General features: G+C 46.4%; 1 protein-coding gene across 6 annotated transcripts in view; it reads left to right on the plus strand.

The window, feature by feature from the left end:
• The window catches only part of Eml4 (EMAP like 4), a 114449-nt gene extending 109842 nt beyond the window's left edge, over positions 1-4607 (plus strand). For 5 of the 6 annotated variants that reach the window (XM_055618954.1, XM_055618963.1, XM_055618969.1 and 2 more), the window contains 2 exons: positions 1421-1551; positions 1992-4607. In XM_055618954.1, coding sequence (XP_055474929.1) covers positions 1421-1551; positions 1992-2453 — 593 coding nt within the window. In that variant the 3' untranslated portion in view covers positions 2454-4607. The remainder of the gene's footprint in view (positions 1-1420; positions 1552-1991) is intronic. The other variant, XR_008721482.1, reaches the window with a different exon arrangement.
• Positions 4608-13846: the final 9239 nt, after the last annotated feature.

The following is a 13846-nucleotide window of genomic DNA, read 5'->3' on the forward strand; positions in this document are numbered from 1 at the left end:
TCTGGACTATACATTTAAAAAAGGGGCGGGGGGAGACTATAGGGCTGAGGAGATGGCTTATTTGGCAAAGTACTTGTAACATAAGCATGAGGCCCTAAGTTCAGACTTCCAGCTAGCATGTAAAGACCAGGTATAGTAGCACGCACCTATAATCCCACCATTGGAAAGGTAGAGACAGGTTCCTGGAGGTCGTTGGCAGCCAGCCTACCTGAATCTGAGCTTTGGTTTTACTAAGAGACCCTGGAGCTAAGGAGATGGCTTTGTGGGTACACACACTTGGTGTGTAAGCATGAAGAGACCTGAGTCTGAGTTTCCAGCACCAACATAAAAAACTGGGTATGGTCATATAAGTGTGCCGTGTGCATGCCTGTGGGAGCCAGAAGACATTGAAACTTCTGGAACTGTAGTTAGAGATGGTTGTAAACCACCGTGCAGGATTAGGGCCCAACCCGGGTCCTCTGCAGGGACAGCCAGTGCTTAACTGCTGCTTCTCTCCAGCATAAATCACAAGCACTGACCCTGTCTTTTTGATTGGTTGGAGGTTGGTTGGTTGGTTTGAGGGTTTCTCTTTGACTGTCCTGAACTCACTTTGTAGACCAGGCTGGCCTTGAACTCACAGAGATCCGACTGCCTCTGCCTCCCAAATGCTGGGATTAAAGATGTGCACCACCACACCTAGCCTGACTGACCCTATCTTAAAGAACAAGGCAAAAAGCAATCAAATAAGACTGTCAACATTGTCCTCTGGCTTCACCTGCCCCTGCACTCACATGTATGTAACACACACACACACACCCCTACCATCTCCCCAAAAAATGAATTTGTCCCTAAGGCTAGAAAGGTAGATCAGTAGTTAAAAGCACTGGCCACTCCTCCAGAGGACTCCTGTTTGATTCCCACTCACCCACTGTGGCTCGCATGGTTGTTCTCTTCCGGGGGATCAGATTCCCTCTTCTGACATCTGTGGTCACCAGGCACACATGGGCTGTGCATGTCCATGTGCAAGCAAGCACTCATACACAAAAAGAGTAGCAGTTCCTCAGAGAAGGATCCAGCCAGAGGAGGCCAACTCCTCAGCCCTAAGTGTCCACAGTGTCAGCCTGGCCTCAAAGAGGCGTGTTCACTGGACAGTGATGACCATGCCTCAGAGCCCAGCGCATTTGGTGTCTCCTCTGAACACAGGTCTGCGGGATAGCCCACTAGACCACTGTCTGGCCTAGGTACTTCATAAGAACAGTTTCATGAAGGCAACTCCCTGAAAAAGGAGCGTATAGTCCCCTCTACTGGCTCTGCCTTTCTTTTCTTTACAGAACTGTTAACTTGTCCGAAGGAGCTATTTTTTTTTAAGCAGGCTGAGGTAAGGCTAGTTTCTAAGCACCAGCTACAGTTTCAGGCTAATTTTATACACCCGTTTCTCCAGGTGTGTGGCCGGAAGGATCCGATGGGACAGATATCAATGCACTGGTGCGATCCCACAACAGAAGGGTGATAGCTGTGGCTGATGATTTCTGTAAAGTTCACCTGTTCCAGTATCCCTGTTCCAAAGCAAAGGTGAGCTCAGCTCAGTGGAACCAGTGCTGCCATACCTTCTGCTTGGGGCTAGCTGTGGGGTGTCAGCTCTCTTGGGGATAGGCTGTGCAGCCTTGGCCATACCAATTTCCCCCTTGTTACACTATAGGATGGGTGATCGTCAGTGTCCTGTTTTCTTTTTGAGAAAGATTTTTTTTGGCCTTGAATTCACAGCATTCCTCCTGCCTGTGATTCCCAGGCACTGCTGTTACAGGAGTGCACTACCGTCCCAGCTCTCATTCCTTTTACATCAAGAAACAAAAGGAGAATCTTGCCTGTTTTATTCCTCAGATCTGACGATTTGTGGCTTTGCTGTAAATTAACCTGTTTTCATAAGCTGACTTAATCTCCCTGGTCATCTCCATTGCTCTAAGCAGGCATGTAAGGGTGAGTTTAATTTTCCCATCTCCTTTATTTTATAGGCTCCCAGTCACAAGTACAGTGCCCACAGCAGCCATGTGACCAACGTCAGTTTTACCCATAATGACAGTCACCTAATTTCAACTGGTGGGAAAGATATGAGCATCATTCAGTGGAAGCTCGTGGAAAAGTTACCTTTGCCTCAAAATGAGGTCCTAACAGACACCAGTTTAGCCAAAGCCACCGCCTCTTCCACTGAAAATGCCAGGCAGTCTAACCCTCCTCCACTGCCTCCTTCCCAACCGTTAACTGAGACAGTAGAAGAAGAAAGCAGAATAAGCAGCTCTCCCACGCTTGTGGAGAACAGTCTGGAGCAGACTGCGGAGCCCAGCGAGGAACAGAGTGAGGGGGCCAGTGAAGACCTTGGTGCGGTGATTGATGAAGAGCCTGCCAGTGAGCTAGGCGAGCAGCAGGGAGCAACCACCCTGCCTGAGGACGAGCAAGGCGCAGCAGTGGTGTGCTGAAGCTTAGGCTGCAGCGCCCCCTTGGCTGCCCGAGGTGTGATGGAGCAGAAACAGGGTGGGCAGGGATGGGGAACCCCTGTGAGTGGAGGTCTGTTTCCCATGTGATCAGATGTTCTTCAGCAGTCTGACCTGCCATCTGTGAGCTAGAGCAACCCAAAAGATTGTTTGGTAGATGTTGAAAACTTAACCAAACTTAAATAGCAGTGACAGGTGAGTGTGTCCAAAAGATCACCATGTGTGGTGTGAATACTGGAAACAAAACTGCATCCGTACCATCGAAATCAACCCATTATCTGAACGTGATTTCCTCAGAGCGGCTGGAAGCATCGCGGCGCCATCGCTCATCTGCCGGCTCGGACTGCCTTTTCTCCTGGTGCAGAGAAAGAAAGCAGGAGAAAGTGCTCTTATTGTGATACTGTCCCACTCAGATCTAACGGGAACTTTTTAATTAAGGAAAACTTCAGTATTGCCAAGTGCGATGGTGTTGCCTTTTTGTGTGATACTGCATTTTCTTACACTACCGTAGATGTCCAGATGTGCTTGTTAGGCTACTCTCTAGGTGCTGCCTTTTCTAAGTTATAACAAGGAACAGCCCTCAGTGTCTTGTGTACAGATTATCCCGGAAGCAAGCCTTTTTTCGCAGAAAAGCTTTTAGTGTATATTAAACCGTGATTCTGAGAGATGGTCGATTCTCCAAGGAGCCCTTCCCTGGCCTAAACACTCTCTAATGTTTGGTGTTCAAGGGGACGGAAGAAAAAAGCCGCAAGCCTTTAAAACATGAGCTGTAACGGCGGCCTGCGAACTGACGCCCTCGCCTTCAGCACTTCCGTTCCTCAGCACAAGTATACGCACAGTAGTTTCCCTGCTTGCATTGGTGCTTGAAATTTACTGGTCTAGTTATAATTTTAATACAAAGTAATTACACCGAGGGATAAGATGTCTTTCTGACAGACACAGCATTGCTTGTAGGTTGTACCCTTTGCAGATGTGCTGTCTGTGGGCATTTTCCTCCTCCTGTGAGCCCTGCACCCTGGTATGGCGAGCTTTGGTTTGGGCAGTGCATGTGTTGGTATACATGGGTAAGCTGGGCTTTTTCAAGTTTTGTCAGATAACTATTTTTCTTAAGTATATGTTTCCTACTTAAATTGCTGATAAGTGTGCATTTCTTATGTTCGTTTATACTTTGATTACAAAAACTATTTTTTTAACTTGCTACGTTGTTCTCATACTTTTTGTTGTTGGATTATGTTTAGAAACTTTTCGTAAGTTCAGAGGTCTTAAGTATGGAAACGTTCCCGTGATTGTGCCATTCCAACGTGCATCAGCACTGTCTTCCCTTCTAGCGTCTTCTCAGGGGTAACGCATGTCAGGCATGTCATCACCGCTTGGAAATACGACAGCTCCAGTGAACTCCAGGACACTCAGGCTCACACGCTGCATGGAACGGTGTGTGTGGAAGGACGAGCGGAGAGCTGTGTATCTCTAAAGAAGATGCACACATCAGATGTTCAGTGTAAGTCTTCTTTGTCCAGGGTTAGGTCCGTGTGTATTTCTCTCTTTTTGTTTACAACTTTTTTTTTAATTAAGGAAAAAAAAAAAAAGCTCACCTCAAACTAGCTCTCTTCCAAAGAGGAGATTCCAAGCCACCTGACTTTTTCAGTTCATTCTGTACCCAGATGTCAGAGAATACAACTTCAGGCATATGTCCACAAGCCAGTAGTGGAGATGAAATCAAGTTCTTGCAAAAAGGATACTAGGAGATGAACAAGCAATTCAAGGAGAAGAAAGTACACTTCTTTCTGTGCCTGGAGCTACAGCTCTCCACAAGCAGGGACTTTCTCTTTCACCTTTAGGTTTTCTGTGTACAGTGAGATTTAGAATCATGATACTCTTGGGTGGTAGTTTCCAAAGACACTACTAATGCGCAGAGAACGTTCCAGCCTCCGGTGCTGGCAACTACTGTTTCATGTCAGTCAGATCTGTGACAATGGTTGGAAGGATGTGGGATTATGAAATTGTAATTGTTTTTTTATTTTAGAAAAACTTGTGAATGAAAATGAACCCAAGTGTTTCATGTGAAGATGAGCCACTTCTATCATGCATTCCGATGTCATGGCAGAAAATTTTGAAGATTAAAAATTAAGATAATCAAAACGTCTCCTGTACCTTGCTTTTTACTACTTTATGGGTTCTTTTTTCTTCCACCCTCTCTACCCCTTCTACACTTTCAACTCCCTAACACTAGATAAGAGAAAAAAAAAAAAAAAGGATGAGGAAGAGGTCCCTGAATAACATCAGGGTCGGAAAGACATTGTCATAGAACTATTTCCTGCCAGCTAGGGATATCGAGTTCCTTGGGGCAAGTTTGATCTTTGCCAACAGGATATCTAATTTCTTATTATTGTTTCTTCTTTATACATGACTACTTAACCAGCCAACATCCCACCCCACCTCTCCTGGCCCTAGCATTTATATACCATCTGAAAAGCCCCCAGAATTCCAAACATTACAGAAACGCAAACGGTCTGCAGCTGGCAAAATCACACCCCTGCCAGAGCCTGAAGCAAATCGTAGCTGCTTGAAGCAGCCCTATATTCACACATGTGGGTTTAAAACAAAAACATTCTTGTAATATTTCTGTTTTTTTTTTTTTTTTTTTTTTTTAAGAAATCAAAATTCTCACTACAGTTTCCTTTGCCTTTGCTTGTTTGTAGTGGTTGTCAGAGACAGTCTTGCTATGCATCCCAGGCTGGCCTTAAACTTGTGCCCAAATTGCCTCAGCCTGGAAAGTTTATATGACAGGCATGTTCCACCATACTTGGTTCTTTTATTTTTACGTGTATTTGTAAGTTAGTTTATTCTGATAACTTTCTATGACTGTTCAGATATCAGAAAATACAGCAGTGGAAAAGGAAGCACAGGTTGACTGTTGTGGACAAACTCCTGGTGGCAAGAAACCTCATGCCAGTAGAGGAAATCACTTCTGATTTATGCCCCCAGTTAATAGGCTCGCTTTCTGCCAATTAAGTGAACTACACTGGCAGCAAAGCCCTTTTATGCCATCTCTGATCTTGTGCTCTACCCTGGGTCAGGTGACTTGCTGAAACTGGGAGGCACCTATGGCTTTCCTGGCTGGTTCTGCCATCACAGGTGTCTGAATTTTTTGCTGTGGTGTGATCACAAAGGGACCTGGGGATGAACTTCTGAGGTGTGTAACACCGGTGGCCACAGCTGGCAGCCCAAGCCCTCTGACCTCATCTGGTCCATTCCAGTGCCATTAGTTGGTACAAGTTAACTTGCTCACATTGAAAATGCTTGGAGCCAGAAGTATTTCAAGGTTCAGGTTCTTTAATTGCTTGCATGCATACACATTCATATACATAGTGAGATACCAATTGGTGAAACACGATTAAACATAAAATCCACGTATATGTTTCAGATATACTGATATAGCTGGGAGGTAATTTGACATATTAAATGCCTCTGCATCCTGAGTATGGTCTGTCACGTGAGGTCAGGCATGGAGTTTTCCACTGGTGTCATTATCATAGTACTCAAAAGTTTTAGGTTTTGGAACATTTCAGATTTGCCCCATCTGTAGCAGTTCTTGCTTCCTGCAGCAAATAAGGGGACAAGCCTTTGCTGTGCCCCATTGCTAGGATTTTTTCCACTCGCCTGTTTTCCTCCAACGGACACTGTGCACTCCTTGTTCTTGGAACCCTCCTAAAGCTTGCCCCACTGCTTTCCTGAGTACTGAGCTAAGCCATCTTCCTTTGTCCAGAATTAATTAAGTGGGGGGGGGGGTGAAGGGTGAGCAGCTTCATGTGGCTGCTGCAGCATTGGAAAGACCATGACTGTCTCCCAAGTGACTGCTTTGCAGCCAAAACCCATTTTCTCATGGCAGACAGTTTGCTGGTCCTGTGTGTCTCATCGCCAGAATCATTAGCAGAGACATTGGCTGGGCCTTGACATTTCCGCTAAGAAGATGCATTAATTCTGAACAGAGCCTAGAATCCCCTTGGTAGGAGGACCACACAGTCCAGAGTCCTCCACCCACACATAGTAGACCAGCCCTCTGCCGGGGGGGCAGATGAATAATTAACAGGAAACCTAACCACATTCCTACCATATCCCCCATCCCATAATGTCATCTTGCCTAGTGATGCTGCTGTCTGTAGAGATCACTGTGGTGCTCACATAAGGAAGAAATCACCTACATCATCTCCATCATAAGTGATGCATGAGCCTGCTGACCATAGTGAAGACCCAGTTTTAACTGCAGTAATTACTTGAGTCCTATCAAAGTATTGCCTATGGTGGGTGGAGGCGAGTTATACGCTGCCTGCCTGTACTGCCCCAGCTGCTGGCCCCATGAAAAAGGAGAGATGAAGAGAATTTGGGGCTCTGCCCTCATCTGCTCAAGCAAAGCCAGGTCTTCAAGGGCTTGAATAAATGACATTAGCCAACTTGATTCATGATACAGGAAAGCCTGTCCTCTTCAGAGCACAACAGTGCCTGTCCTGAAGGGCACAAGCAACAGGGCATGTTAGGGACTCCAGGAGAGCCTGCAGGTGACTCCAGTAATGAATTTGCCATTCACAATCAACAAAACTGAAACACATTAAGGAAGAGTTTTCTTTATTAAATCATAGTCATCAATTGCATTTTTCATTGAACATTAACAAATTTAAACACTGGGGTTTGCCTAAGGGGCCACTCAGGAGATTTCATGGATACACACACACACACACCCCTCACCCTGAGGATCTCAGCAACTGCTCTTTGCTCGTCTGTTCTCAGTGGCAGTCTTTGCCACTGATCACATGGGCGGGCAGGGTGGCCCCCAGTGCCCAGTGGTCCCCAGTCCTCCCCTAGCATCAGCCCAGCCACCTGAAGCCTCTTCCAGTCTGCCTTCTACCTGTGGCACCCTGGATCAGCACCAGGAGTTGGTGATTGTCCCCAACACATTTGCTGCCTGCCAACCAGAGTAGGAGTCTCCCAGGCCACCAGAAGGATACAGAACAGACCTGAACAGACTCCCGCTCTCTGATGCACATCTTTTCTTTTCCCCCCACTGCTGGTGCTGTCCTGAGTCCGTGTACGTTTCTTCCCTCGGGCCATATACAGTTTAAACAGTGCTGCCTCTTGCCTTCTTGGGTCTTGACCCCACCTCCGTCTGGAGAGCTGGAGTCACCAGTCTGATCTCATCACATGCTCTCGAGGGTCCCCATTCTGTCTCCAGCACCCCACAACAAAATCAGTGATGGCAGCATGGTGTATGCCTCAAAGGGCATTGGTATGGAAATGGAAAAAGTCCCTTAGCAGAGAGGGAGTTGGGGTGCCTATCGCCAGGAAACTCCAGATTTGCTAATGGAAGATTTGCAGAAAGGGACAGTTAAGGGTCCTCACAAAGAAGCGCAGGATGAAATATGGAGAATGGAAGACATCCCAGGAGCTAGAGAAAGAGGAGGAGAGAGTCCAGCAAGGCTTCATGATCCAGCATCCGGGTCAGCTGGTAGCACTGTTGTGAACCCAAGCTACCAAGCATGAAGATGGAGGTAGGACTGGGTTCTCCAGTGGAGTTGAGCTGCTTGTTCTGTTAAGGTCACAACTACCCACACTGAGGTTCTCTGGGCCTGAAGCACCAGAAGACTGGCAAAAAGAAACAGGGAAGGAAGGAAGGAAGGAAGGAAGGAAGGAAGGAAGGAAGGAAGGAAGGAAGGAAGGAAGGAAGGAAGGAAGGAGGGAGGGAGGGAGGGAGGGAAGGAGAGGGAGGGGGAAGAGGGGAAGGGGAGGAAGGAAAGGGGGAGGGAGGGAAGGAAGGAAGAAGGAAAAAGGAAGGAAAGAAAAGAAAAAAGTGAAAATATCTGCCACCAAGCCTGACAACCCAATTCATTCCAAGGTCACATGGTGGAAGTAACTCACTCCAGCAAGTTGTCATCTGTTCTGTTCTCCACCCCGTGAAACACACACACACACACACACACACACACACACACACACACTACTAATACACAAATAATTCATTTTAAAGGCCAGAAAATGTCCTGAGACAAATAGGTAACAGAACTGTCAGAATCTAAACAGTCAAAGAGGGCCTGTGTTGCTGTGGGCCTCATGAGTTCTGGGGGCCTGGAAGCTCACCTTGAGGAACCCTGCCTTGGCATAGGCACTTTATTTGTTATAACTCATCATGTCTATAACCAACTGGAAAGAGGCAGAAATGAAATATGCTTGGTAACCAGGAGTCCTGCAGCAGGTGCATGAAGCTTGGCCCATGTCTTCTGCAATGGCCACTAGATAGGAGCCTGACTCCATTACTCCCAGCCACCACAACCAAGGTCACCAGCACTCAAGAGTCCAGAGTGAACAGGGATGGCCTCAAAGGACACAGCATACTCCCCACCTGACCTCCCGTGGCTAGAATACCTAGAATACCACCAAGCTTGCCTAGGCCACCTCAGCTACCCATTAACTTTGGCCTTGGTGATCTGAGGACCAGTTTTCCACAGTGCTCCATGAAAAGTCCTGAGAAAGGGAGCTGCAGGTACCTGGATGTGTACAAAGTTAGAAAACCGTTTCCCAAGGACCACTTGAAGGAAGAGATGATGCAGCCACCAAGCATAAACAAAGGCTCCTCTGTATGATTCTGCCTTAATTAAATGACAACTCATTGAGAGCAATTTAATGTTGGTTCATGAAAGGTTAATGAGATTCATGCGTTGGAAGTGTTGAATACAACACAGCCTTAACCAGGAACACAAATCTAACCTTTATTCTCTTTAATTATTCGGTCAGAATAATTTCCTTGGAGCTGGTTTAGTCTCAAGACGGTTCTAATTAAACACCAGTGAACTTTGAAAGCAACATCAACTCATTCAGCTGCAACTCAATTTTCAAATTAATCAGCTGTGTAACCTGGAGGGTTGGTGGCCTGTGGGGAGGAGGGGTGGGGGAGGATGAGCTTAGAACCACTCTGGGTATGTCTGGCTTCAACATCCAGTGGCAAAAACCCTTCCATAACCCTTTTTTGCACCATCCCAAGGAGAGCCAGGCTGAGCTGGGCCCTCAGGCTGCTCCGTCCTGACACAGCCAGAGGCCTGAAATGGCCCCTGGACCGGCACCCGGGGTACTCCCTTCATTCAAGACCTATCTGCTGCCTCCCCCAACTCACACACGTTCCCCTCCGAGTTCAGACCTCACTTCCTCTTCCCCTCCCCCTTACCCTGTCCCCTTCTTCAGCCCTTCTTCCCCCTCTCTGCCCTCCCTCCCTCTTTCATCTCAAAGCCTGGTTAGCTGAATCCTGCTTTTTTTTTTTTTTTTTCTTTTTTAAACAGCTTTTCCCACTGATGGGAAGCAAGGCCACTATTTCCCATGATCTGGGGCGGCTTCAGCTGCATTCCATCAGAAGGTGACGTTTGCAGTGACCAGAGATTCCAATCTGGCAAGTACATGTTGGAAGGCCTGTGCTTTGGCCCAGGAGTAAAGACACTTGATCATGACAAATCTTAGTGACCACAGAAAAGGTCGGAGCGAGGGGAGGCATGGTGGCCTGGGCAGGCTGTCCAGAACGTGAGGAAAACGATGCTATCTAAGGAATGCCGCTGCTAGACACCCTGCGTGGCCCTTGATGCCCATCAGTGTTTTGCAGCGGCCCCCTTGGAGATCCTGCCATGGACTGCAGCACAAGCAGCACGTAGTTTGAGGCCGCCCCACCTTCCGAGCGACACAGAGGCCAGGATTCCGGCACAAACCAATAAAACACACAGCGACAGAAGCCAGCAGCAGAGAAGATTCCAATCCATCCAGCCCTTTCTAACACAGGAGGAGCCTAATGCCACCCGAGTTCCCCAGAACACAAACCCAAGGCTTCCTCCCCCCCGCATCTGCCAGGTTCTCCCCACAAACGGTAGCCTGCTGTAAGCCAACTCCCACAGGCATTTGATGCATTACACCAGCGATAGGAGCACCCCCAGCCAGGACTCCCATACAAGATGGGTTCTGACCATGTGTTCTCCAAATCCTGTAGTGGAAAACAGCCCCAGAAATGATTTTCAAAGGCATTTCTTTCCATTAATCCCCGGGTTTGCTTATCCGAGGCAAGGCTGCCATCTGGTTCGCTTCTGATGCTCAAACATTTGCTAGGCCAGGAAAGCTGAAGAGATGCAAGGGTGGATCAATGAGCCTGATAGGAGATTCACCAAGGGGAGAAGGACCGCACCGTGGTCAGACTGGATGGCCGAAAGACTTGTGTGGCTGGTCTCTGCTACTTTGTGGGTTCTTTTTCTCGCCCTTTATATCCGAGCTTCACCCCCTCTCCTAGATAGAAGAGAAAGGATAGAGGAGAAAGAGAGAGGTAGAGATCCCTGAACCTAATTTCTTTCTTTTCTTCTTTCAACACAACCAACAAACTGCAGCCAACCCCCCTGAACGACCACCAACCACCAACCCTGCCTCTCAGGGCCCCTAGCATTTATATACCCTCTGAAAAGTTCCCAGAATTCCAAATGTCGCACACTGCAGATACTTTTTTGCATCTGGCAAAACCACACCTCTGCTAGAACACAAGGCAAATCATAGTCAGCTGCTGCGGTCAGTCCAAAGCAGGCCCATATCCCTACACCTGGGATTAAAACGAAAACACATTCTTATAATATTTCTGTGTTTTTAAAGAAACCAAAATTCCGGAATTTTTACCACAGACTTGTCTGTCTTTCGTTAAGTAGAACAGCAGCAGGAACCCCTGAAGTCAGGTTCCTGAGCAGCTAAGCTGTAGGAAGGATAATAGAAGCTGAGGATTCAAAATTATTTCCTTCACTGTGTCAAGCAAAATAAGCCAGTCTCAGGAAGACAGATTTAAAATTCTATACATCTGGATATTTATATGCATGTATTTGTAGGTTATGAAAACCAGAAAGTATTCATGGGGGAGGAAGAAGGAGCTTAAGAGAGGTGAGAAACAAGGTGATGAAGGATCTGTAATGAAAAAGCAGGGAGGGCTGAAGAGACGGCTCGGCAGCCAAGAGCCCAGCGGCTTTTGCAGTGGAGCCGAATTCAGTTCCCGGCATGCACACAGAGGCTCACTACTTTCTGTAGCTCCAGCTCTAGAGTATCTGAGGCCGTCTTCCGGCCTTCTCCAGCATGCAGTGCACATACATACATGCATGGATACGCTCATATATGCAGAGTAATAGATTTAAAAAAGAAAACAAAAGAGGGAGCTAACTAGAGGCAAAGAACCAGCTAAGTAGAAGGGGAAAGGAAGAGATGAGAAGGGCAATGTTCAGTCCTGGACTGTCATCCTGGCTTGTTAAACAATCTGGACTACCCATCCAGGGATGGTACGACCCACAGTGGGCTAGACCCTCCCACATCAATCATTAATCAAGAAATGTCCCACAGGCCAATCTGATGAAGGCCTTTTTTGTTTCCTTCAGTTGAGGGAAAAAAAATTAATATGACTCTAATTTATAAAATTAAAAAAAAAAAGTGCCAGGTGTGGTGTCAAACCCCTGTGATCCCAGCACTCAGAGAGTCAGAGGCAGGCAGATCTCTATGAATTTGAGGCCAGCCTGATTCTACAAAGTGAGTCCAGGACAACCAAGGCTACACAGAGAAACCCTGTCTCAAAAACAAAAACAAAATAAAAAAAAAAAAACAAGCCAGCAAAAAACAAACAAACAAACAACAAAAAAGGCACACCATGAGACTAAAAAATTTTATATGTATTGATAAAATGGGGTTCAGTGCAGAGCACTCTTTAGGCTAAAAGTGAGAACTGTAAGATACAGTAGCACTTAGGCAAAAACTAAACATACAAGTCAAACTCATCCACACATACGCACAGTAAACACCCAACGGTAAACCAAGAAAAACAAGAGTGGAAAAAATACCAGGTCAGCATGAAGACCGTTCTCTGAGGGCAAGTAAAAAGTGCAAACCTCGGCTTCAATTGAACATCAGCAGGAATAATGACACAGATGGCTATTAGACAGTGAGAAGGAAATCACAATAAAGTCTTTGCATGTTCACTGCCACAAAGGATGTACATTGTCAACAATGTAGCAGAGTGACAGCATAGAAAAGCACTTAAATTTTTTTTTTTTTTTTTTTTTTTTTAATGTCTGTATGGGTTTGTGCACATGAGCACAGTGCCTGCAGAGGCCAGAAGAGGGCATTCAGTCACCTGGAACTGGAGTTACAAGTGCCGGTGAGCCACCTGATGTGCATGCTGGGATGTCCTTTGCATGAGCAGTAAACACTCTTAACTACTGAGCCATCTCTCCAGCGTTAGAAAGACAACTTTTTTTCTCTTTTCTTAATAATTTTTTTTATTTATTATAATTTATTCACTTTGTATCCCAGCTGTAGCCCCACCCTCATCCCCTCCCAATCCTATTCTCCCTCCCTTATCTCCTCCCATGCCCCTTCCCCAGTCCACTGATAGGTGAGGTCCTCCTCCCCTTCCATCTGACCCTAGCCTATCAGGTCTCATCAAGACTGTCTTTCATAGTCTTCCTCTGTGGACGGGTAAGGCTGCTCCCCCTTCAGGGAGAGGTGATCAAAGAGCCAGCCACTGAGTTCATGTCAGAGACAGCCTTTGTTCCCCTTACTAGGAGTCCCATTTAGAAACTGAGCTGCCACAGCTCTGTGCAGGGGGTCTAGGTTATCTCCATGCATGGTCCTTCTTTGGAGTATCAGTCTCAGAAAAGACCCCTAGGCCTAGATTTTTTTGGTTCTGTTGCTCTCCTTGTGGAGCTCTAGACCCTTCCAGGTCTTTCTATCTCCACCTTCTTTCATAAGATTCCCTGCACTCTCCCCAAAGTTTGGTTATGAGTCTCAGCATGTGTTTTGATACACTGCTGGGTAGATAAGAGTCTTTCAGAGGCCCTCTGTGGTAGACTCCTCTCTTGTTCCTTATTTTCACCTTCTTCTGATGTCTGTCCCATTTGCCTTTCTGAATGAAGACTGAGCATCTTATCCAGGGTTCTCCTTCTTGCTTAGCTTCTTTAGTTGCACAGATTTGAGAATGATTATCCTATATTATATATCTAATATCTACTTATAAGTGAGTATATACCATGTGCGTCTTTCTGCTTCTGGGATACCTCACGCAGGATGATCTTTTCTAGATCCCACCATTTGCCTGCAAATTTCATGATTTCCTTGTTTTTAATTGCTGAGTAGTGTTCCATTGGAAAGACAACTTTTAAAGAACTGATTTTGTTTTTATTTTATTTTATTTTATTTTATTTTATTTTGTATTTTATATGTATGAGTACTTTGCCTGAGTGCTATGAGTGCGCACACACATGCATGTCTGTGGAGGCCAGAAGAGGGCATCGGATCCCCTGGAGCTGTAATTAGAGATTATTTGTGAGCTGCCATGTATG

This window comes from Psammomys obesus, unplaced genomic scaffold, assembly GCF_907164565.1.
Source record: "Psammomys obesus unplaced genomic scaffold, mPsaObe1.curated_primary_1811, whole genome shotgun sequence".
Lineage (NCBI taxonomy): Eukaryota > Metazoa > Chordata > Mammalia > Rodentia > Muridae > Psammomys > Psammomys obesus.